We start from the raw sequence: 27,120 nt of genomic DNA on the forward strand, positions 1-27,120 counted from the left end.
TGTCCTCAAGATCATTCTCTACGTCTGCATCTTTATTCAAGTACAGGAATCTTGACTAACATCAACTTCTAGGTTTAGGTATTCACTTAAAATCATATTTATAAGGGCTCGTTTCTTAATGGAGATTGATATGTATGTCTTCTACCTCAGGGTGACCTTTGTTCTGCTCGCTAGAAATCTTGCTTTGTGTGTGAAGCTTGAGTCATTGCTACTGGGAAAAGTAGAAATTCCCTTTCATTGACGATGGCAATATTTGAACCTCAGGGCTCAGTGAAAGCTATCAGCTAATAATAATGAGGCCATGTATTTTATATATAGTTGGCTATGAGAGACCACCTGTTGTTCTAAAGGAAACTGATCTCTTTTTTGCAGATGGTCTTCAAATACAGATTTCTGATAGCTTATAGTATAAAGATTTATTCTATGGCAACTCAACCTTTTCCCCGGTGCCTGTCTTTCAGAGATGGTGTCCTCGACAGATTACACTACACTGCCCTACTCTGAGCAGTTCAAAGCACAGAAGGTGAGGGTAGGTAGGTGAACTGTTGTAGCTGCTTTTTAACCAGTCGCCTGGGGCCCTCTAATAGCCCTGAGACTTGAATCTCTGTGATATGAACCTGGAGGCAGAACGCTTTCATAGAACCTTTGACTCCCTTCCACCCCCCACCCTTTCCAAAAAAGGCTTAGGTTTTTGACTTGATGGTGTTGGTAAAGGATGCACCTTTTACTCTCATGATGGCCCAGAGGGCCCTTTAAACATGGATTGACTTCAAGTTGGTTTAACTTTTGACAAATAGTCTCTGTATTGTCAGTTGTTGCCCTGCCTTATCCACAGTGTTCTTCCTACTCACCTTAACTGAGAACCTCTTGCTTGCTTGCAGCTCTCTTCATCTTACTTGTTAACTTTCTGGGTTTCAGGGAGCTAGTGTCCATTTCATGTGATATTTATATGTGTAGCTTTGTAAAAAACAGATTAAATGACAGGACTGTGATGTCAAGGAGTTGAGCAAGCACTGTATTAAGTAGATTTATTAAGGATATAGGATGAATAAACTAGGTACTGAGTATTTGCATACCTCTATCTGTATTTTTATATTCATTGCTGAGGTGGTAGACGGGGAGTGTTCTTCCTGAGCTGGTTGGGGAATTCCCTTCATTGAGAAGAAGGGAAGGTAGAAATTGCTTCAATATGGAAGAGAAACATAGTAGATAATACTAGATTAGTTGCAGTGTATGGTTGAGGAAATATGATAGGGTTAGGTTTTTCAGGTATATTAGGGTGCATCTTAAGAGGAGAATTAAAGGAAGAAAACAAGCAAGGAAGAAGTGTCAGGGGTTAGTCTGCTTTATACAGATCTGTCTTTATAATCATGTCTGCCTTCTCTCTTAAGTGATGTTTCTTGGCACTGGCTGCTGGCCATGATTCACACAGGCCTACATTTTATAAATTATGTCTGTATAACATATCTTTATTTACAAACACATTCCCAGTTTTAGCTCTTACAAACAAATTCCCAGTTATATCTTCTTTGATATCTTTCACATACAGAGCCTTAAGGACTTGTCATACACATACAGCAAACCTGTAGTCCCAGCATACAGAGAAAAGTACTGTTAATGTTTAGTGTACCTTCCTAGACGTTTTTTCTGTGTTTGTTGTTTTAAACTAGAATTATAGTATATATATACTGCTTTGCAGTTTGTTGTTTTTGATTAATAGAGCATGAATACTTTAGCATTAAATATTCTTCTATAACATAATTTTTAATAACTGTAATATTTTATCATAAGGATGTGCCATAATCTCCTATCATTAGGATTTGTTATTTCCAATTGCACTAATTTTTGTGATGTATATTCTTATGTATGGATCTTTTTTTCACATCTCTGTTTATTTCTGGTATAAATTGCTGAATTTCTGGGCCAAAGATACCAGCATGTTTTGCATCTGGTATGCATTGCCAAATTGTCCTCCAAAAAGGTTAAACCAGAACAAGTCTTTTTGTTTCCTTTTGCTTCTCCTGTTTAGGCTAAAAAATTTCCTCTTCCTAACCTGCTAGTTTTTATGTTTGCTTATTTTGAAACATTCCTCCTTTATAGGTGGATGGCCCTAGAGTCTGTCATACAGAGTGAAGTAAGTCAGAAAGAGAAAAAAAACAAATACCGTATGCTAACGCACATATATGGAATCTAAAAAAAAAAAAATATGGTACTGATGAACCTAGTGGCAGGGCAGGAATAAAGATGTAGACATAGAGAATGGACTTGAGGACACAGGGTGGGGAGGGGGAAGCTGGGGCGAAGTGAGAGTAGCAGTGACATATATACACTACCAAATGTAAAATAGATAGCTAGTGGGAAGCTGCTGCATAGCACAGGGAGATCAGCTCGGTGCTTTGTGACCACCTAGAGGGGTGGGATAGGGAGGGTGGGAGGGAGGCTCAAGAGGGAGGGGATATGGGGATATATGTATGCATATGGATGATTCACTTTGTTGTACAACAGAAACTAACACAGCATTGTGAAGCAATTATACTCCAATAAAGATCTATTAAAAAAAAAAAGGAACACTCATTTAGAATTAGGTAGAATTTGAAAAGGAAACAATTTGTATAGAATATTTATTTATTACTTTATTTTACTATCTGACTTTCTCCCTAGGTGTTTTGGTGGTCTTACTTTTCTGATCTAATTTCATTTAATCATAATTTCCTTTGCTAATAAAATAAGGTTGGAAAAGTAAGAGGAAATATGACTATGTGACTAGATGTTTATGGTCAAAAGCCAAGAAACTGAATACACATAACTTTACCCTCTTACCCTTTGGTATTATTGTTCTTGTTAGAAAGGAAAATCAGGCAAAGCATGAAACAGTACAATGTGATAGATGATGTGGAGGTTATAGTGACAAGACATCAGGGAGCAAACAAAAGATCTATAACATTTCCTTTGTTTTGTGATTAGCTGTATAAACAACATTTTTTTTCTTTGTCTGTTTATTAATTTCAATGGACCAGGTTATATAATGATAACTATTTAAGGAAATAAACTTGTATGGAATATATAAAATATTTAAAAATTATTTTAAAAAATCTCTTGTAAAGTTTATATATTGCTCAGAGCAGGGATAAATAATTTTGTAGATTGCTATAAAGAGATTTTGATTTTAAGTGCTGTCTATACAGTTGAAATGTCAGAGAATTGAAAAGATTTCCACTAGGTCCAGTGAATTTCATCTGATATTGTAGATTTAATGAAATCTGTTGCTTTTAGGGAACAAAATTAGTACTTTATGAGCATTCTAAGGATTTAAAAAAACCCCAAAATCCCTGAAAACAGGATATATTGACAGAGTGCCAAAGTAGTGTCTAAAGTTGATTTGAAATTTGAGCTTAGCTGCCAGTAAATGTTTTTACCCTAACTTACTTTATTCCGTATGAAGTAAGCAATTTGAGTCTGTAATAGGGGTTGACAAACTGTGTCCCATGGGCCAAGTCTAGCCTGCCACCTGTTTTTATATGACCTACAAGCTAAAAATGGGTTTTACATTTTTAAATGGTTGATAGAATTCAAAAGAATATTATTTTGTGGCATGTGAAAATTATATGGAATTCAAATTTCAACATCCATAGAAGAAGTTTTATTGGAACACAGGCACACTTTTCACGTAGGCATTGCCTGTGGCTGCTTTTATGCTACAACAACAGTGTTGATTAGTTGTGACTGAGGTCATATGGCCCACAAAGCCTAAAATAGTCACCCTGTGGCCCTCAGAAAAAAAGTTTGCTGATCCCTGATCTAGAATTGTACACTCAAATCCACCTTTAATTTTGACTTAGTATATGATCCTGGGGAGATCATTTTCTTCTTAATATATTTTCCTTTATGAGAAACTTGGCAGTCAGTATTCAATGGAGATGCAGGTCTCATAGTTGTTCCCAGACCTAAGTTTTGCTTAACCCTATTGTCAATCTTATTTAATGATATAAATCAGTGGCTCTCAAAGTATGGTCTTCAGACCTCTGGGTATTCCTGAGATGTTTTGCAGGGGATGCTCAAGGCAGAAACTATTTTCATAATAATCTAGGAAATTATTTGCTGTTTCCACTCTGCTGACATTTGATGATCCAAAAGCAATGGTGGATAAAACTGATGTACTTGAGCATGAATCAAGACAGTGATACGAGACTGTAACAGTAATTGTTGCACATACTTGCAGTAATACCAATGGTAGTTTCACGTAGGAATAAAGCCTTGATAAAGCAGTAAAAACTGTTAATTTTATTAAATCTCAACCCTTGGGTACATGTCTTCTTGGTATTCTGTGTGATGACGTGGAAGTATACATAAAACACTTTGCGTGCTGAACTACCATGGTTGCCTTGAGAAAAAGCACGTGTGCAATTGTTTGAGCCATAAACTAGCTACTTTTTCCCTGGGACCCCATTTTTGTTTGAAAGAATGATTGACATACAAACTATCATTATTCAGACTTGGGTATTTAGCAAATGTTTTTTTTGAAAATCAATGAAGTGAGCTGATACTTCAAGGAAAACAGCTAACAGTATTTGTTGCCAGATACTGATAAAATTCTAGTTTTCAGTCCCAAATTAGAATTTTGGAGAACCTGTATCAGCCACTTTGAGCAAAACAGCTAACAGTATTTGTTGCCAAATACTGATAAAATTCTAGTTTTCAGTCCCAAATTAGAATTTTGGAGAATCTGTATCAGCCTTTGAGCCTGACAGTTTCCAATACTTAAAGAATTTCTGATGATGTTGGTAGTGGTAAGTAGCAAACATGATTTTCTTGGAGATATTGTAATAATGAAATTTGTCACCATTTGGAGGATCTATGTAACTCAGGGAACTAATATTTTCAAAATGACCAGGGTGTGATGTTACAAACTCATGCAAGATAAAAGATTCATTCAGTGTGTAAGACAGACCCGTGGATTTGAATGTAACAGAAACAGAAATTACATTGATAGAAATTTATATTCCACATGTAAACTAACCTTTAAGAAACTACTGTTTGTTAAGTTTTCTGGTAGTATCAAAAAAATAGCCATAATTATTTGAAAAGGCTATTAAAATATTCACCCCATTTTCAGTTACTTACCCATGTGACATTTTCTTCAAACTTTTGAACCAGAAAAATATCTGACAACAGACTGAGTGCAGAATTAGTCATGAGACTCCAGCCATCTTCTGTTAACAAGATTTGCAAAAATGTAACACAATGGCACTTCTTAGTTATTTTTATAAAAATTATGTTGGGACTTCCCTGGTGGCACAGTGGTTAAGAATCCACCTGCCAGTGCAGGGGACACGAGTTCGAGCCCTGGTCAGGGAAGATCCCACATGATACGGAGCAGCTAAGCCCGTGTGCCGCAACTACTGAGCCTGTGCTCTAGAGCCTGCGAGCCACAACTACTGAGCCTGCGTGCCACAACTACTGAAGCCTGCGCGCCTAGACCCCGTGCTCCGCAACAAGAGAAGCCACCTCAATGAGAAGCCCACACACCGCAACGAAGAATAGCCACTGCTTGGCACAACTAGAGAAAGCCAGTGTGCAGCAACGAAGACCCAACACAGCCAAAAATAAACTAAAAAAAAAAAACAAACTTGAAATGATAAAAAGGTCCTGTAACAGGAGAATGAATGAACAAAAAAAAAAAAAAAAAGGAAAAAACAGTATGTTAACATGTAATGGGCTTTCGTGTTTAAAAAACTAGTTTTAGTGTTTAAAAAAATGCAGTTTGTTTTTAAAATATCAAGATTGGTAAATATTTACAGAAACAATCCATATAAACAAAAGCTCTTTGAGGTTCTTAATCATTTTTAAAAATGTAAAGGGAGGTCCTAAGACCAGAAAGTTTAATAACTGTTGTTGTATTTCAAGCTCAGTTACCATGAAGTCAGTTATATGAAATGGAAGAAGTAATTTTCATTGCTTAAATGTTTCAGTAGCACCCATTATTCATTTTATGTCAGAAAACTAAGATGCAAATACAGACCAAAGATTCCTCCAAAAGCTTGTGGAAGAGGCTGAAATGTAAATTTCAAAATACTTCAGTTAAAAAAAACTGTAAGTGGCATACATTTTCCAGATATGGATGGTTACTTAAAAGCACACCTCTGGGGCTTCCCTGGTGGCGCAGTGGTTGAGAGTCCACCTGCCGATGCAGGGGATGCGGGTTCGTGCCCTGGTCCGGGAAGATCCCACATGCCGCGGAGCGGCTGGGCACGTGAGCCATGGCCGCTGAGCCTGCGCTTCCGGAGCCTGTGCTCCGCAACGGGAGAGGCCACAGCAGTGAGAGGCCCGCGTACCGCAAAAAAAAAAAAAAAGCACACCTCTGAGGGTTAATTATTATGTAATTGCTATAATAGTTATAATTTAATGATAGCCTGTTATATCCATTAACTCTTTTCCTCATTTAAAGCCCTGCATGATAAGTTATATTATTAAGTAACTTGCTGTTGGTCACACAGTAAGTTTTAAAGAACGGGGATCCAGGCACTTCTTTTCTGTCTTACTCTAAAGCTCTTACTCTTCCTTTTATCATAATGCTGTTGTTCACAGCAGCTGTATATACAAGCATCAGCCTTCTATAAATAGTTTATGAGATCTTGTGGTAAGGGCTCTTTTTGACAGCAAGGCTAGATAAAGACTTGTCTCAGTTTTAGTTTGATGATTAAGGCAAGGAGACTGTCTTCTAGAGCTGTAGGGAGACAGTGCAAAAATGAATGAACTAAGAAAGAGAAAAACAAATATTGTATAGTAACACATATATTTGGAATCTAAAACAAAAAATGGTTCTGATGAGCAGGACAGGAATAAAGACGTGGATGTAGAGAATGGACTTGAGGACACGGGGAGGGGGAAGAGTAAGATGGGACGAAGTGAGAGAGTTGCATTGACACTACTACCAAATGTAAAATAGAGAGCTAGTGGGAAGCAGCCACATAGCATAGGGAGATCAGCTCGGTGCTTTGTGACCACCTAGATGGGTGGGATAGGGAAGGCGGGAGGAAGACGCAAGAGGGAGGGGATGTGGGGATATATGTATATGTATAGCTGATTCACTTTGTTATACAGCAGAAACTAACAGAACATTGTAAAGCAATTATATTCCAATAAAGATATTAAAAAAAAATGAACTAAGCTGAAACAAAGTGCTAGACACTGACTTCCATCAGTAAATTACACCCTTCCTGATTGGCATAGGTAGTATGAAAAAATGAATAGTCAGTATGATTTGTATTCTTCTGGCTGATTCTCAGTTTAATATCTGTTTACTATTGTGATCATATTTCTAGGCTTCTCCAGTGACAGTGATCTAATATCTCTTACTGTTGATGTGGATTCTCTTGCTGAGTTGGATGATGGAATGGCTTCCAATCAAAATTCTCCCATTAGAACTTTTGGTCTCAGTCTTTCTTCGGATTCTTCAGCACTAGGGGCTGTTGCTTCTGACAGTGAACAGAGTAAAACAGAAGAAGAACGGGAAAGTCGTGGCCTCTTTCCTGGCAGTTTAAAATCCAAGCTTGGCAAGAGAGATTATTTGGAGAAAGCAGGAGAATTAATAAAGCTGGCTTTAAAAAAGGAAGAAGAAGATGACTATGAAGCTGCTTCTGATTTTTATAGGAAGGGAGTTGATTTACTCCTAGAAGGTGTTCAAGGTACAGTTTTATCTGTATTAATGTATTTTGGCATGTTCTTGTGTTGGTATCAGGGGAAGAAAAAGTATGTGATGTATAACTGTTGCTTGTGTATAATCCTATGTAAAAACAAGACTGAAAAGGAGAAATTACTGGAGATTAAATGACTTAAATATGGACATATACTTTTAGTTACATGAAATGGAGGACAGTATCAGAGATACTTAAGTTCTGCTTTGATCAATTAATCAACAAAAACAATTTAAAAAAATTGAAGGCTCTAAGTCTTTTGTATGAATAATAATGTTTTTTTCTGACATGTTCACCAGCCTTCACCTATCTCAGGAGTATTCATAGAGATTCTTTAGTACATCTACTCTCGGCCCGAAGAGACAAGATGAAATGAGCTTTTAAACTGAGAGTGTAAAGCGTTCTTGGATTTGCCTACTATTCTGTTTTTGTTAGTTGTGATAAATTCTCAGCTAATTAATGTGGGTGATATGGGACATGTAGAGCTGAATGTTGCTGAATGTCTGTAAGTAGAACTTAGCGTTTCATTTACTTATTTTTAAGTGTCAGTTTTTATCATTTGCCTTTTTTTTATGGAAGCAGATTGAAGCATACTTCAACTCGATACCTGACTTTCTGGGCACAATAATCAAAGGTTGATCGGACCTTCTTCCAGTGGTTTTCTGTCCAGAAAATCATCATCGTCATTGTTGTTTTGTGGTCTTTGACTTGTTAGTACCATTTAGATTACCACAGTCTCCTGGATTACTAATATTTTTTCACTACAGTACTCCCACCCTCACTATGCCTGGTGTCCTATAGTCTAGAAGACTTCTGTTTACTCTTCCTAGAGTATAAACTTTCCATCTTCTAATGTAGTATAAAGATGAATACTTGGCTGTATAGAGTGGAAGAGGGAGTGTGTGTAATAGTGTCCTAATTACTTCTTAACCAGGATTTTGATGAATTCTCTTGTTTTTAGCCTTCACACTCAACTTCCACAGCTACCTAAAACCACTAGTTCCTGAAATTTTGGACAGATTTAAAGTGCTAAAGTTAAAGTTATATTATTAAGTAACTTGCTGTTGGTCACACAGTAAGTCAAGCAGCTTCCTTGAGTTGCCCAAGTCAATAACCACTCAACCATCTACTTTTTAGCTTCTAAAATTTTGTTGCTGCTATTTTCTCTCTCAGTCTCTTTGTTCTTACAGGGTTTTGCCTTAAAAATAATTTTTTTTTTTTTTTACTGCCACATTAATGGAACTTCAGGAGGGAGCATCTCTTATGGTTTGATTGATATATCATTTTGATATAAATTTTTGTTTTTCAAGTAGTTTCATAGTCTTTTGCTGTTTTTTTTGTCTGCTAGTGGAGCATTTTGGTAATGATCTACTCATTTTTCTTCTTTGTCTTAAATTTCATTTGGGGTTGGGAGTTTAAAATGGGGATGAGTTCCAAACAGTTGGCTCTGATATTTTGCCCTTTTCTTTCTATATAATTTTGTGCTAAAACACAAAATTGATATATATTGATATAAAACACATCAGTGTGATACTTTTCTGTCTAAAAGTTACTTGCATTTAACCTTAGAACACTTCATAATGTTACCACTTGATGGCACCAGAAAAATAAAAATCTTTGCTTCAAAATGAGAATTAGGGATACATGTCAGCAAATAACAAAAAAAGTACATAATTTAGTTAGTTACTTTGTGATTATGGTGGTGAATTATTTCTCCACTGGAACTTGATATCAAACCTACTAAACCTCTAGCTTAAGGAGTGTTACTATTTAAACATATTTGTCCTATTTAACTTACGCTTGTCTCTCTGAAACCACAATCTCCAGTTCTGCCTGGATTACTTTTTGTGGTTAATCTAAAAAGTTATAATCAACTAATTGCTTGTAACCTTCTATTGTTTATTCATAATGTGATCAATTTTATTCATACACTGTGGGAACCACAATCACAGAATTCTAATTTTAACCAAAATGTAAAATAGCTTCTGTTTGAGGCCCATGGTTATGCATTTAACTACTTGTTAAATGTAGTGTCAGGGCAGTGCTTCTAGTCTGTGGATTCTGTTTAAAAGTATACCAGTCACCACACATGGACATTATTTTTAAAAAATGTTTTCTCCAGTTCTACTGAGATATAATTGATGTATGACATTGTATTAAAGGTGTACAACATAATGATTTGATATATGTATATATTGTGAAGTGATTACTGCAGTAAGTTTAGTTAACATACATTACTTCACATAGTTGTAAATTTTTTTTTTCTGGTGATGAGAACTTTTAAAATCTATTCCGTTAGCAACTTTCAAATATACAATACAGTTGTTAACTATAGTCACCATGTTGTATGTCACATCCCCTGGATTTATTAATCTTATAAATGGAAGTTTGTATTTTTTGATCACCTTCACCCCTTGCCTCTGGCAACCACCAGTCGGTTCTCTGTTTCTATGAGTTTGGTTCTTTTTAGATTCCACGTATAAGTGAGATCATATGGTATTTGTCTTTCTCTGACTCACTTCACTTAGCATAGTACCCTGAAAAATTTCTTTCTTTTTTTATGGTTGAATAATATTCCATTGTATATATACACCACATTTTCTTTATTCATTTGTTGATGGACACTTGGGTTGATTCATGTCTTGACTATTGTAAATAATGCTGCAACGAACATGGAGGTGCAAATGTATCTTTGAGGTAGTGATTTTGTTTCCTTCGGATGTATACCTGGAACTGGAATTGTTCAATCATGTGGTAGTTCTATTTTTAATTTTTTGAGGAGCATCCATATTGTTTTCCACAGTGGCTGCACCAATCTACATTCCCGCCAACAGTGCACAAGAGTTCACTTTTCTCCATATCCTTGATAACATTTATTTGTTGTCCTTTTGATGGCAACCATTCTGACAGGTGTGAGGTGATATCTCATTGTGGTTTTGATTTGGGTTTCCCTTATGATGAGTGATGTTAAGTACCTTTTCATATACCTTTTAAGCATGTCTGCTTTGGGAAAATGTCTGTTCACTTCCTCTGACTATTTTTTAATCTGATTAATTTTTTTTCCTCTATTGAAATGTGAGAATTTTGTGTGTATTTTGGATATTAACTTCTTATCAGATATATAATTTGCAAATATTTCTCACATTTGGTAGGTTGCCTTTTCATTTTGTTCATGGTTTTCTTTGCTGTGTAGAAGAAGCTTTTTAGTTTGATGTAGCCCACTTGTTTATTTTTGCTTTTGTTGCCTTTGCTTTTGGTTTCAAATCCAAAAAGTTATTGCCAAGACTGATGTCAAGGAGCTTACCCGCTATGTTTTCTTCTAGGAGTTCTATGGTCTCAAGTCTTACATTCAGGTCTGTAATCCATTTTGAGTTGATTTTTGTGTATGGTGTAAGATAGGAGTCCAGTTTTACTCCTTTGCAAGTGGATGCCCAGTTTTCCCAGCACCATTTATTGTGCCTATCGTTTCCCTATTGAATATTCTTGGCTCCTTTGTCAAAAATTAGTTAACTGTACATGCATGGGTTTGTTTCTGGGCTCTCTATTCTGTTCCATTGATATTTGTGTCTTTTTAATACCAATACTATACTTTTTTTAACATCTTTATTGGAGTATAATTGCTTTACGATGGTGTGTTAGTTTCTGCTTTATAACAGAGTGAATCAGCTATACATATACATGTATCCCCATATCTCCTCCCTCTTGTGTCTCCGTCCCACCCTCCTTATCCAACCCCTCTAGGTGGTCACAAAGCAGCGAGCTGATCTCCCTGTTCTATGTGGCTGCTTCCCACTAGCTATCTATTTTACATTTGGTAGTGTATATATGTCCATGCCACTCTCTCACTTCGTCCCAGCTTACCCTTCCCCCTCCCCACGTCCTCAAGTCCATTCTCTACATCTGTGTCATTATTCCTGTCCTGCTCCTAGATTCTTCAAAACCATTTTTTTTTTAGATTCCATATATATGTGTTAGCGTACAGTATTTGTTTTTCTCTTTCTGACTTCACTCTGTATGACAGACTCTAGGTCCATCCACCTCACTACAAATAACTCAGTTTCGTTTCTTTTTATGGCTGAGTAATACTCCATTGTATATATGTACCACATCTTCTTTATCCATTCATCTGTTGATGGACACTTAGGTTGATTGCATGTCCCGGCTGTTGTAAATAGAGCTGCAATGAACATTGTGGTACATGGCTCTTTTTTGAATTATGGTTTTCTCAGGGTATATGCCCAGTAGTGGGATTGCTGGGTCGTATGGTACTTCTATTTTTAGTTTTTTAAGGAAATTCCATACTGTTCTCCATAGTGGCTATATCAATTTACATTCCCACCAACAGTGCAAGAGTGTTCCCTTTCCTCCACACCCTCTCCAGCATTTATTGTTTGTAGATTTTTTGATGATGGCCATTCTGACCAGTGTGAGGTGATACCTCATTGTAGTTTTGATTTGCATTTCCCTAGTGATTAGTGATGTTGAGCATCCTTTCGTGTGTTTGTTGGCAGTCTGTACATCTTCTTTGGGGAAATGTCTATTTAGGTCTTCTGCCCATTTTTTGGTTGGGTTGTTTGTTTTTTTGTTATTGAGCTGCATGAGCTGCTTGTAAATTTTGGAGATTAATCCTTTGTCAGTTGCTTCATTTGCAAATATTTTCTCCCATTTTGAGGGTTGTCTTTTGGTCTTGCTTATGGTTTCCCTTGCTGTGCAAAAGCTTTTAAGTTTCATTAGGTCCCATTTGTTTATTTTTGTTTTTATTTCCATTTCTCTAGGAGGTGGGTCAAAAAGGATCTTGCTGTGATGTATGTCATAGAGTGTTCTGCCTATGTTTTCCTCTAAGAGTTTGATAGTGTCTGGCCTTACATTTAGGTCTTTAATCCATTTTGAGTTTATTTTTGTGTATGGTGTTAGGGAGTGTTCTCATTTCATACTTTTACATGTAGCTGTCCAGTTTTCCCAGCACCACTTATTGAAGAGGCTGTCTTTTCTCCATTGTATATCCTTTTTTTTTTTTTTTTTTTTGCGGTACATGGGCCTCTCACTGTTGTGGCCTCTCCCATTGTGGAGCACAGGCTCCGGACGCGCAGGCTCAGCGGCCATGGCTCACTGGCCTAGCCACTCTGCGGCATGTCGGATCTTCCCGGACTGGGACATGAACCCGTGTCCCCTGCATTGGCAGGCGGACTCTCAACCACTGCGCCACCAGGGAAGCCCTCCATTGTATATTCTTGCTCCTTTATCAAAAATAAGGTGACCATATGTGCGTGGGTTTATCTCTGGGCTTTCTATCCTGTTCCATTGATCTATATTTCTGTTTTTGTGCCAGTACCATACTGTCTTGATTACTGTAGCTTTGTAGTATAGTTTGAAGTCCGGGAGCCTGATTCCTCCAGCTCCATTTTTCTTTCTCAAGATTGCTTTGGCTTACCATACTGTTTTGATTACTATAGCTTTTTAATATAGTTTGAAATTAAGATTAATCAAGATTGCTTTGCCTATTCAGTCTTTTGAGGTGCCATACAAATTTTAGAATTGTTTTTTCTACTTCTGTGAAAAATGCCATTGGAATTTTGATAGGGATTGCTTTCAATCAGTGGATCACTTTGAGTAGTATGGATATTTTAGCAATATTAATTCTTCCAGTCCATGAGTATGGAATATCTTTTGTTTTTCTCTTCAATTTCTTTCATCAGTTATTTGTAGGTTTTAGTGTACTGTTCTTTCACCTTCCTGGTTGAATTTATTCCTAGGTATTTTATTCTTTTTTATACATTTATAAGTGGGATTGTTTTCTTTTCTTTTTTTTTTTTTTGTGGTACGTGGGCCTCTCACTGTTGTGGCCTCTCCCATTGCGAGCACAGGCTCCGGATGCGCAGGCTCAGCGGCCATGGCTCATGGGCCTAGCTGCTCCACGGCATGTGGGATCTTCCCGGACTGGGGCATGAACCCGTGTCCCCTGCATCGGCAGGCGGACTCTCAACCACTGCACCACCAGGGAAGCCTGGGATTGTTTTCTTAATTTCTCTTTCTAATAATTTGTTGTAGGACTTCCCTGGTGGCACAGTGAATCCGCCTGCCAGTCCAGGGGACACAGGTTCGAGCCCTGGTCCGGGAAGATCCCACATACCACGGAGCAACTAAGCCCGTGTACCACAACTACTGAGCCTGTGCGCCACAACTGCTGAAGCCCACGCATGCAACGAAGAGTAGCCCTCGCTCACTGCAATTAGAGAAAGCTCGTGTGCAGCAATGAAGACCCAATGTAGCCAAAAATAAATAATAAATAAATTAAAAAAATATTTGTTTTTAGTGTGTAGAAACACTGATTTTTGTATACTGATTTTGTATCCTGTACTTCTGCTGAATTCGTTTATTAGTTTAACAGTTTTTGGGGGAGTCTTTGGGATATTCTATATCTAATATCATGTCATCTGCAAAAAGAGAGAGTTTTACTTCTTCCTTTTAATTTGAATGCTTTTTTTTTTCTCTTCCCTTTTTCTTGCGTAATTGCTCTGGCTAGGACTTCCAGTACTATGTTGAATAAAGTGCAAAAGTGGGCATCCTTGTCTTGTTCTTGATCTTAGAGGAGAATGTTTCAGCTTATCACTGTCAAGTGGTGTTGATTATAATGGACTTTATTCTTTAATTTGTGGGGAAATTGGGGGCTCCATCTTGTGAGCTAACTTGACATTTAGGAGCAGAAGAGATGTTTCCTTGGAGAAACTGTTATTGAGACATCACTCTAACCAGTTATACCTATGAGTCATTTTGATTTAACTCTTGCTGTGAGAATTGTTACCTGTGACCTTAGATTGGATTGGCATACTTTCTAATAAAGTAACTATTTCTGGATATCTGATAGTCCAGAGAAATAATCTTTCAGAGCTAAGAAGAAGTGCTTTGTACAGGGGTTCTTAAGAGTTTGCAAATTTTGTTATTCTGCATACTAACTATTCATCCTAACTAAACTCTTCATTTAAAGGAATTTATCTAGGTTGTTTGGAGATCTGATAAAGATGGCTTGATGTTTTTCTTACTTAATTCGTGTTTGCACAGCTGAGGTTAGATGCAAAACACAGTAGCAGCAGTTCTGTTTGCCCATCCAGCAGAGAAGAAGCATACCCTGATAGTGGTAACTTTGAATTCTCCTTTTGAATCCAACACTTATTTCCTCAGTCTAGAAATGGCTCTTGAAATTAAGGTGCCCTCTACTCTTCTAAGTCCAGAAGAGATTTTTATGGATTTAAGAGGGAAAATCCAAAAGTCAAGATTGAAGGAATCCACTTGAATCTTTGAAGAGAATGTTTCAGTACATTTCATTTCTGTCTTATTTATATATTTCTGCAAGTGGCTGATATGACTAATCTTTATTCTTAGTGTGGGCTTATTGGAATAATTGTGATAATGTAGAGTGGCAAATGGATGACATAAAGGTATTAACGAAATATTTAAATAACAATAATTTATTATTTAATACGTGCCTGTCACTGTACAAGGGGTTTTTCTTAATGTTATTTTTAATCCTCAGAGCAAACCTATAAGCTGAGCTATGGCTGGTCTTGCTGGGCTTTGTCTAAGGACACCAAAACTTAGAGGGTGCAGACATTTAATATAATGATTCTAAAAGGTTGGCACCTAGTTAGCAAGAATAATTATTTAAAACAGGAAGCTACCAGATGGCGAGCATTGTTAGTAACACCCATCTGTGGGCTACATTATGAATTACAGAGTTGATTTAAGAGCTGGTTTTGTTCAGTTTGTTCTAGGTGCCAACATTGCTGGTTTATTGTGTTTGGAAGGTGGATACTGGAATCCCCATTTTACAGGTGGAGAAAACTAAGACTTATATAAAGTAAGCAATTTGCTCAGCAACACAAATCAGTAAAAGTTTCAGCCAGGCTTTAAATCTAGGTCTGAGTTCAAATTTTGCCTTCTTTCCACTCTGCCATGCTACTTCTCAAACATAATTAGATTAGCTTTTTAAAATGGAAGCACAAGTCTTCTCCAGTTTCAAATTTTTAAACTTTGCGTATTTATTCTTTTTCCTTCTACCCATTTATTTCTTTGCTCAGTCAACCATCTATCATTCAGTTGACCATTCAACAAGGTTTTACTACTTGTATGTACCAGGTACTGTGTACCTGGTACATATAAATAATAAAAAATATAAAATTAAACAATGAGACCTCCTCTCCTCTCTGCCCATCCCTTCTTCTCCCTTCCCTTCCCCTCTCCATCCCTCCCCTCTCCTGTTTCTGTTTAAGTCTCCTGCATACATTATGAATGTCACAATGAAAAGAGTTTCTGGATGTTGTTGGTATCTAATTTTTTTGTCAAACTTGTTGATATTTTTGACCTATGAGCCTACTTATGATGTTGCTACTTAGCTGAGAGATGCAAACCATCTTCTGCAATTTTCATCCTGGTAAATGGTATAATAAGCAGTACCAAACCATTTTTTATAGTTGACCCCATACCTGGGTCTATGTGTGCTAGGCTCTCAGGGATGTTCAGACATATTTCAAAAGCTGACCTAGTGTGCTGCGGTACTATTGATATGTCATTCTGGGTCTCTTATTGGGTCTTGACTATTTTTGTTTCCCACAGTGAGGAATAGAAGTCCTGGAGAAACCATAAACCTACATACACTTCTAGGTTTCCTTTGAGTCTCTTTGATTAGCTTAGAATTGTAGGGTTGGCTCTAGAACATGTCCAGGCTCTATGAATGTGGCTAGTCTCTGTGCAGTCATAATGCCATATACTCAAGTGCTTTAAAAAACAGTTTTGACCATTGATTTATTCCTTTGAATGAGAGTTACTCAAGTATCAGGAAGCTCAAAGGATAAACTTGTTTGCTTTAGAATGGATGGATATAGGAGAAAGGTAGTAAGTCTACATTTGATGAAGAGAAGCAAGTCACATAATTTCTTATTGCCGAATTTCAGAAATGAAAACATGTAGCTTTAAGAATAAAACTTATTTGACTTGTTTATGGTGTTAACTCTGAAGACATTATGAAAATATTGCCTAGCCCACTTTTTCTTTAAGGGATTACCCAGTTCAGTACAAAGTATGATATAGTATAAGGCTAACAAGACCAAAAGCTATATTTTTAATAAGCAATGGTGGTGTGATCATCCAGCCTTCTAATGCATTGGCTCCTAGCTTTTTTGATTTATGTTTATGATCCCCTTTGAGAATTTTGTTCTTCTTTTTCAATGTTGTTTCTACTATTGGGATCTACTTTATAAACTCTATATAAATTATATGTATATAATTTATAATGCAACTCTCTCTATATAAATTTATAATGCAACTCTATATATAAATTTATATCAACTCTATATAAATTTGAAAATCACCTTTAAAAAATTTGTGGTAGAATTGGCATACTTATTTTTAAAATTTATTTAAATTTTTTTAGAAATCAGCTTTTCTCTTTCTGCAAAAAAGGCTGTTGGAATTTTAGTAGGCATTGAGTTAAATCTGTAAATACATTTGGGGAGTATTGCCATCTTAACAATATTAAGTCTTTCAATCTGTGAACACAGATGTCTTATTTTTTACGTCTTTAATTTCTTTCAGCAGTGTTTTGTGGTTTTCAGTGTATGAATCTTTTGCCTCCTTGGTTAAGTCTGTTCCTCGGTATTTATTCTTTTGAATGCTATCGTAAATGGAATTGTTTCATTAATTTTCTTTGCAGATTGTTTATTTCAGTTGACTTTTGTGTGTATATCTTGTATCTGGCAACTTGCCCAATTCATTTATTAGCTCTAGTAGGTTTTTGTGGATTCCTTGGGATTTCTATATATAGGATTATTTTATCTGAATATATGTAGTTTATTTGTTCTTTTTCAATTTGGGTGCCTTTTATTACTTTTGCTTGCCTCATGTTCTGGCTAGAACTTCCAATACAGTGTTCAGTAGCATTGTGAAGGTAGGCATCCTTGTCTTTTTTTAAAAAATTAATTAATTAATTTTTGGCTGCGTTGGGTCTTCATTGCTGCCCGCGGGCTTCCTCTAGTTGCGGCAAGCAGGGGATACTCTTCGTTGCAATGCGTGGGCTTCTCATTGCAGTGGCTTCTCATTGCAGAGCACAGGCTCTAGGCGTGCGGGCTTCAGTAGTTGTGCCACGTGGGCTCAGTAGTTGTGGCTTACGGGCTCTAGAGCACAAGCTCAGTAGTTGTGGTGCACGGGCTTAGTTGCTACACGGCATGTGGGATCTTCCTGGACCAGGGCTCGAACACATGTCCCCTGCATTGGCAGGCGGATTCTTAACCACTGTGCCACCAGGGACTTTCCAGCATCCTTGTCTTGTTCCAGATCTTAGGGGGAAAGCTTTTAGTTTTTTACCATTGAATATGATATTAGTAATTGGTTTTTCATAGGTGTCCTTTATAATGTTGAAGAAGTTCCCTACTATTTCTAGTTTTCTGGATGGTTTTATCAAGAAAGAGAGTTAGATTCTGTTAAGCAGAATTACCACAAATTTACAACACAAATTTATTATTTTATGGTTCTGTAGGTTAAAAATCTGACACGAGTCTTACTGGGCTGAAATCAAAGTGTGGGCAGGACTGTATTCCCTTCCAGAGACTCTAGGGTAGAATGGGTTTCCTTGCCTTTTCTAGCTTCTAGAGGCAACCTGCATGTCTTCTTCCATCTTGAAAGCCAGCAATCTTGTATCTCTCTCATCATTTTAACATAGTTACATCTCACTCTGATCCTTAGCAAGGACACGTTATGTGATTTTAAGAACCCATGTGATTTGGTTGGGCCCACCCTGATAATCCAGGAAAAATGCCATATCTCAAGATTCGTAACCTTAATCACATTTGTAAAGTTGTTTTGGCCAAGTAAAGTAATATTTTCACAGGTTCCTTGGTTAGAACACAGAGATCTTAGGGGTCCATTAGTCTGCCTACTGCACTTGTGAATTACTTCTAAGTAATATACTTCTATGTATATTGTAAGTATACCATTTAATATCCCAGCAATTGAGATTTTTCTGATTATCTTTTTGTTACCGATTTCTAACTTAATTCCATGGTGTCCAGTCGACTTTGTCTGAATGATTTTAATTTTTTGAAATTTGTTGAGGCTTTCTTTATGGCCAAGCCATCCTATTTAATCATTTTTGCACAGGACCTTGAAATGGGGATTCTTTTTTTAAAAATTATTTATTTATTTATTTATTTTAAATATCTTTATTGGGGTATAATTGCTTTACAATGGTGTGTTAGTTTCTGCTTTATAATAAAGTGAATCAGTTATACATATACATATGTTCCCATATCTCTTCCCTCTTGCATCTCCGTCCCTCCCACCCTCCCTATCCCACCCCTCTAGGTGGTCACAAACCACCGAGCTGGTCTCCCTGTGCTATGTGGCTGCTTCCCACTAGCTATCTATTTTACATTTGGTAGTGTGTATATGTCCACGCCACTCTCTCACTTTGTCACAGCTTACCGTTCCCCCTCCCCATATCCTCAAGTCCATTCTCTAGTAGGTCTGTGTCTTTATTCCCGTCTTACCCCTAGGTTCTTCATGACCTTTTTTTTTTTTTCCTTAGATTCTATATATATGTGTTAGCATACAGTATTTGTTTTTCTCTTCCTGACTTACTTCACTCTGTATGACAGACTCTAGGTCCATCCACCTCACTACAAATAACTCAATTTCGTTTCTTTTTATGTCTGAGTAATATTCCATTGTATATATGTGACACATCTTCTTTATCCATTCATCTGTTGATAGACACTTAGGTTGCTTCCACGTCCTGGCTATTGTAAATAGAGCTGCAATGAACATTTTGGTACATGACTCTTTGAATTATGGTTTTCTCAGGGTATATGCCCAGTAGTGGGATTGCTGGGTTGTATGGTAATTCTATTTGTAGTTTTTAAAGGAAATTCCGTACTGTTCTCCATAGTGGCTATATCAATTTACATTCCCACCAACAGTGCAAGAGTGTTCCCTTTTCTCCACACCCTCTCCAGCATTTATTGTTTGTAGATTTTTTTGATGATGGCCATTCTGACCGGTGTGAGATGATATCTCATTGTAGTTTTGATTTGCATTTCTCTAATGATTAATGATGTTGAGCATCATTTCATGTGTTTGTTGGCAATCTGTATATCTTCTTTGGAGAAATGTCTGTTTAGGTCTTCTGCCCATTTTTGGATTGGGTTGTTTGTTTTTTTGTTATTGAGCTGCATGAGCTGCTTGTAAATTTTGGAGATTAATCCTTTGTCAGCTGCTTCATGTGCAAATATTTTCTCCCATTCTGAGGGTTGTCTTTTGGTCTTGTTTATGGTTTCCTTTGCTGTGCAAAAGCTTTTAAGTTTCATTTGGTCCCATTTATTTATTTTTGTTTTTATTTCCATTTCTCTAGGAGGTGGGTCAAAAAGGATCTTGCTGTGATGTATGTCACAGAGTGTTCTGCCTATGTTTTCCTCTAAGAGTTTGATAGTGTCTGGCCTTACATTTAAGTCTTTAATCCATTTTGAGTTTATTTTTGTGTATGGTGTCAGGAAGTGTTCTAATTTCATTCTTTTACATGTAGCTGTCCAGTTTTCCCAGCACCACTTATTGAAGAGGCTGTCTTTTCTCCATTGTATACTCTTGCCTCCTTTATCAAAGATAAGGTGACCATGTGTGTGTGGGTTTATCTCTGGGCTTTATATCCTGTTCCATTGATCTATATTTCTGTTTTTGTGCCAGTACCATACTGTCTTGATTACTGTAGCTTTGTTGTATAGTCTGAAGTCAGGGAGCCTGATTCCTCCAGCTCCATTTTTCATTCTCAAGATTGCTTTGGCTATTTGGGGTCTTTTGTGTTTCCATACAAATTGTGAAATTTTTTTGTTCTAGTTCTGTGAAAAATGCCAGTGGTAGTTTGATAGGGATTGCATTGAATTTGTAGATTGCTTTGGGTAGTAGAGTCATTTTCACAATGTTGATTCTTCCAATCCAAGAACATGGTATATCTCTCCATCTATTTGTATCATCTTTAATTTCTTTCATCAGTGTCTTATAATTTTCTGCATACAGGTCTCTCGTCTCCTTAGGTAGGTTTATTCCTAGATATTTTATTCTTTTTGTTGCAGTGGTAAATGTGAGTGTTTTCTTAATTTCACTTTCAAATTTTTCATCATTAGTGTATAGGAATGCCAGAGATTTCTGTGCATTAATTTTGTATCCTGCTACTTTACCAAATTCATTGATTAGCTCTAGCAGTTTTCTGGTAGCATCTTTAGGATTCTGTATGTATAGTATCATGTCATCTGCAAACAGTGACAGCTTTACTTCTTCTTTTCTGATTTGGATTCCAAACTATAGGCCAATATCACTGATGAACACAGGTGCAAAAATCCTCAACAAAATATTAGCAAATAGAATCCAACAGCACATTAAAAGGATCATAAAGCATGATTAACTGGGGTTTATTCCAGGAATGCAAGGATTCTTCAATATGCGCAAATCAATCAACGTGATACGCCATATTAACAAATTGAAGGAGAAAAACCATATGATCATCTCAATAGATGCAGAGAATGCTTTTGACAAAATTCAACACCCATTTATGATAAAAACCCTGTAGAAAGTAGGCATAGAGGGAACCTTCCTCAACATAATAAAGGCCATATATGACAAACCCACAGCCAAGATCGTCCTCAGTGATGAAAAACTGAAACCATTTCCACTAAGATCAGGAGTAAGACAAGGTTGCCTACTCCCACCATCATTATTCAACATAGTTTTGGAAGTTTTAGCCACAGCAATCAGAGAAGAAATGGGGATTCTTGATACATTCAAACAGTTATTTGAAGGTTTCATGATACTTTCTGTAATATGGCTATTGTATTTATGTTTGTAGAACATTTTCTTACCTTTTAGTAGTCTCTGCCTTATTTTTTTTTTTTTTTTTTTTTTGCGTTACATGGGCCTCTCACTGTTGTGGCCTCTCCCGTTGCGGAGCACAGGCTCCGGACGCGCAGGCTCAATGGCCATGGCTCACGGGCCCAGCCGCTCCGCGGCATGTGGGATCTTCCCAGACCGGGGCATGAACCCGTGTCCCCTGCATCGGCAGGCGGACTCTCAACCACTGCGCCACCAGGGAAGCCCTGCCTTATTTTTGATAATTAGTCATTATGTAAATAGTCATAGGTACTTATGATTAAATTGGTTTTTGAACTATTGATATATGAGATATCATTAAGTTATTCTCTGATTAATGAAGGCCTACCTGCTTTATTGGCTGTGGGTGAAAAGTTCACAAATAAAGTAAAATCTTGCTATAAAATAGTTATCTTTAATAAACCCAGATCAGTCATAGCCCCTTCCCCTACAAAGGAAAAATACACTGTAGGACAATAAAGAAGAAAAACTTCAAGTACCCAGGACAAATAAAAGCAGAGATTAGAAACAAAGTACCCGAAATTGGATTTTTTGTTGTAGTTGATTGGTTTGGTACTTGGAGGGGGAACAGTGCCTTGACTTGCAGTGATAGTAAAAGGCCCATCTTTATCAAAGTAACAAGAAGCAAGAATTGAAGGAATAAAAAATGAGAAGAGGCAAGGGTGAGTTATTAGAGGGCAGAGAATGGCAATCAATTTAAAAAATGCCATTACTTTGTACTTTCCTAGTCTTCAAATTACTTTTATTAGTACCTCTTGATGGCTAACCTATCCACTTTTTCTTTCTAGCACCTCTCAGTTGTTTCTATTTCTGTATTTATCTTAGTTTTTATGAGCCATCATTTCAAAATGTCTTTTGGCAGGTACCTTAATCTCCCTTGCTTTTTGACCTTACATCACTTTACCTGGCAGATCCCCAGCTATGGATTAAGTTATCCACTTGTTTTGGAGTATCCATGAATTTCCCATATTTCTGGTTTACAGAGGTTGCTAACCAAAATGAATTCATTGTTACTAATCTTAACTGGGCCCTCAATAATGTTATTTATCCTTGATGTTCCTTGGTTAACTCACATGTATACACTCTGCAGTGATTGTATTTCATACAATCTCTGATTTTCCTAAATCTCTTCTACTTTTCCAGTGACACCACACTTTTCTTCATTTTCTCTCTTAGGTTGCCTTTTCTAAGTCTACTTTGCCAGCTCCTTCTTTTCCATTTGACATTTAACTGTTGAAATTTGTTGATTCTTGGTTGTTAACCTTCTTAAGCTCCTTACCCTGCTTTCTTAGATGATTTCAGCATTACATAGTTTTGGAGACTATCTACAATAACACTGTATAATAGAAATATAATGTAAGACACATTTAAATTTTTCCACTAGCCACATTAAAACTAGGACTCCCACTACTGGCCAATATGGGTAACAGGGTAACAGGGTAACTATATTTACTCTCCTTCATGAAGGAACTAAAAAACCAGACAAAGTATATGTAACAATGGTTTTCAAGACACTGGGTATTAAGTAATGAAGGGCAGTGTTTTCTGAGGTACAGGAAATAAATGTGATGAGCCTTATGATTGTCCAGCTTACTGTGTTGAGTTTCCAGGCTCAAGGACAGGGAACAGGGAACAGGGAAGCCAGACGGATCATGGCAAAACCTCTGAGTTGAAGAGATGGAGCTGAGAGTCCACAAAGGCCAAAGATAGAGTTTGCAGTTAGAGCTTGCAGGACCATTACTTGATGTCTAGTGTTTTATCTAGAGAAGAGATGACCGTATATAGATTTAGAGTGTCCCCTGGAATATTTAGCAGAGTACAGATTAGTGCACGGATGTGGAGAAACTTTCCGTAGTCATGGAAAGTTTCGCTGAAAGGATCAGGGGAAACATTCTGGGCATTCCCACAGGGCTGGGAATAGTGTCTGTTCCTAAAAAGTAGTCTTGAAAACCTCAACCATGGGGAATTGGGTAGAATACTCAGAAGAGTCTTGCTCCAGTAGGGTGGAGTAACAGTTAGCTCTAGGCCCACCCTACCAAATTTTAGAAGTAAGACCTGCCAAAATGAAACTGCTTCCAAGAAACATAACTATCCCAGAACAAAACTCAGTAATGCCTAAAAGCTTTCCAAATTCAATTAAAACATTCTGCTGGTCCAAGAAGCCCAGCAAACCCCAAGCATAAGAAACATGAAAACAACACTAAGGCATATTATAATCAAATTGCTCAAAACCAGTGATAAAGGAAAAATCTTAAAGTTAAAAGCAGGCAGAAAGAAAAAAACAAACATGAACTGAAGAACAAAGAAAAGAGTGACATCAGATTCCTGCATAAATAATGCAAATAAATAGACAGCTGACTAACATCTTTAACATAAAGGAAATTAAAAAAAACTGTCGATTGAGAATAATGTACCCAGTGAAAATATATTTAAAAAATGAATGCTGATTTTTTCTGTTTTAGCAGTTATTTATTTATTAAAAAAATTTTTTTTTGCGGTACACGGGCCTCTCACTGCTGTAGCCTCTCCCGTTGCGGAGCACAGGCTCCGGACGCGCAGGCTCAGCGGCCATGGCTCACGGGCCTAGCCGCTCTGCGGCATGCAGGATCCTCCCGGACCGGGGCACGAACTCATGTCCCCTGCATCGGCAGGCAGACTCTCAACCACTGCGCCACCAGGGAAGCCCTGTTTTAGCAGTTATTGAGACAGCTCTGACTAATGTTGAATTGTCTGTTTCTCCCTTTATTTCTTTCAGTTTTTGCTTCATCTACTTTGGAATTCTGTCATTAGCTGCGTAATTTTTTTATAACTGTTATATCTTCCTGATTAATTTAACTTTTTAACATTACAATCTTTTTGTCTCTAGTAAAATTCTTTTTTTCTTAAAATCTTTTTGTTGGATGTTAGTATAACTATCTACCTCTCTCATTACTTTTTGTATGATACATGTTTTTCCATTCTATTACTTTCAACCTGTTTGTCTGAATCAAATTCTGTCTCCTGTAGACAGGATGTAGTTAGATCCTACATGAGTCTTATAACCTCTGCTTTTTGATTGGCATGTTTAATCCATATACATTTAGTGTATTTAATAATATCATTGGATTTATGTCTGCTGTCATACCATTTGTTTTCTATATGTCTCATTTCTTCTTTGTTTTTACTGCCTCCTCTGTGGTAAGTAGATATTTTTCTAGGGTACCTTTATTATCTGTTTTTTTTTTCTAGGCTATCTCATTTTGACTTTGATTTGACTATGATCTTCCATAGTGGTTTTTCTGAAGATTACAGTAATAAACATTTTAACTTAAAACATTCTACTTCAGAGAAAAGCTACCTTAATTCTAGTGATAAAGAGAGACTTTGTTTCAGTATAGCTTCCTTCCCTTCTACTTTTTGCTAGTATTGTCATATATGTTACATCTTTATATAAAAGTCGTACAATGCAGTTTTACAATGATTGATTAAATTTACCTGTCTTTTAAACCAGTTTGGCGAAGAAATGAAAAGAATATATTTATGCTGTCTTTTTAAAATTTTACCTAAGTAATTTCCTTGCTCTCTTTATTTATTTATTTTTAAAATTTGGATTTCAGTTACTCTCTGGTGTCATTTCCTTTTCTTTCTTTCTTGTGGGTTTTTTTCCCCCTGCTTCAGTATTTCTTGTAAGGCAGGTCTACTAGCAACAAATTCTCTTAACGTTTATGTAAGAATGTTTATTTTGTCTTTATTGTTGAAAGATAGTTTTCCTGGATATTGGATTCTTGGTTGACTGTTTTTTCTCCTTTTCAGCGTATTGAATATGCCATACCACTGCCTTTTGGTTTTCATTTTTCTGATAATAAGCCAGTTGTTAAATTTTGTTGAAATCCCCTAGTATGTGATAAGTAATGTTTATCTTTTGCTACTTTTAAGATTTTCTGTTTTGGCTTTTGACATTTTGGCTATTATATATTTGGGTGTGAATCTCTACATTTATCCTTCTTAATGTTTGTTGTATCCTTGGTATATTTGATGACCTTCTTAGATATGTAGATCATTTTGGGGAAATTTTCACCTATTATTTCTTAAAAAAAAAAATATATATATATATATATTTATTTGGCTGTGCTGGGTCTTAGTTCCCGCGTGAGGGATCTTTGTTTTGGCGTTCGAGATCTTTTAGTTGCGGCACGTGGGCTCATTTAGTTGCGGCATGTGGGCTCTTTTAGTTGTGGCATGTGGGATCTAGTTCCCTGACCAGGGATTGAACCTGGGCTCCCTGCACTGGGAGCGCAGAGTCTTAACCGCTGGACCGCCAGGGAAGTCCCTTACCTATTATTTCTTTAAAATATTCCTTTCTTCTGTCTTCCCCCCCTCTTTTATTTTTTGGACTGCATTATTTGTATGTTAGTGTGCTTTATTTCTGAATTTGGTTCTTCCCCCACACCCTCCCTCTTTTTTTTTTTTTATTGTTCAGTTTTATTCAGACTGGATAATGTCTACTCATTTATCTTCAAATTTGCTGATTGTTTTTTCTGTCAGCTCAGTGTGCTGTTGAGTACTTTTTAACTCCAGAATTTCTATTTGGTTCTTTTTTACAATTTCCTTGTTTTCATTGTTAATCTGTATTTGTTGATTCGTTGTCTTTGTGCTTTCTTTAATTCCTTAAACATGGTTTTTTTTAGTTCTTTGAACATATTTATAATAATTGTTTGAAGTGTTTGTCTACTAAGATTTGCGTATGAGTCCCTTCAGAGACAGTTTTTACTCACTGCTTTTTTCTGTTTATGGGCCAACTTTTCCTGTTTCTTGAAATGTCTCATATTTTTTGTTGAAAACTTGATATTTTAGATAATATATTATAGCAAATGTAAGATTCTACCTCCTCCCCTCCATTTTTCTGGGATTGTTTGTTGTTGTTTTTTGTGGTCAGCCAGTGATCCTTTAGAGATTATGCTTAAACTGCCTCAGTCAGTGAGGCTTCTGCCATTTGCTGAGTGTCTGTGTGTGGGCTAGGGCAGTCAAAATTCAGGCGGTTTACGAGTCTTCCCTGGTTTTTACTTTCTGTTTTTGCATGGTCTCCTGTTCACCAAGAGTGAGAGGATAGCTGTGGCCCTCTGTGGTCTTCTCTGTGCATGTGTATAACTTTCAAGATCCCCACGAATATGTGGGAGCTTATCAAAGCACACTGTGACTATCTTGTTTCTCAGATTTTCCTGTTAAATTTTTGGCTTGTCTGTTGTCACTGTTTGCTGTTGATTTCAATAGCCTGGAACTCTTTTCAGTGAATATCAGACTAGCCACCCCTGGCAGCAGGAAGGCTGTTGATCCTCACACCTGCTATCGACATTGGACTAGGGATGGGTAGGAGTAGCTGCATGTTAAAACACCCTTGCTTTTCTATTGCAGTTTAGTACTTTTTCTTATATAAATATTTCTTAATTTTTGTATGTCTGTAGTCAATTTCCAGAGTTGTTGTTTTTGATAATTTTGACCAGTTTTGTCTGGGAAGAGGTTTTCT

At 36.9% G+C, this 27,120-nt stretch overlaps 1 protein-coding gene across 4 annotated transcripts in view; it reads left to right on the forward strand.

The window, feature by feature from the left end:
• RPS6KC1 (ribosomal protein S6 kinase C1) overlaps window positions 1-27,120 on the forward strand; it is a gene marked incomplete at both ends in the record, with an annotated part of 199,113 nt that overhangs the window by 66,098 nt on the left and 105,895 nt on the right. For 3 of the 4 annotated variants that reach the window (XM_079724834.1, XM_079724836.1, XM_079724835.1), the window contains one exon: window positions 7,323-7,685. The exons of the other annotated variant lie outside the window; for it this stretch is intronic. In XM_079724834.1, the coding sequence (XP_079580960.1) occupies window positions 7,323-7,685 (363 nt within the window). The remainder of the gene's footprint in view (window positions 1-7,322; window positions 7,686-27,120) is intronic. 4 annotated transcript variants of the gene reach the window in all.

The sequence above is a fragment of the Hyperoodon ampullatus genome (genome assembly GCF_949752795.1).
Source record: "Hyperoodon ampullatus genome assembly, chromosome: 2".
Lineage (NCBI taxonomy): Eukaryota > Metazoa > Chordata > Mammalia > Artiodactyla > Ziphiidae > Hyperoodon > Hyperoodon ampullatus.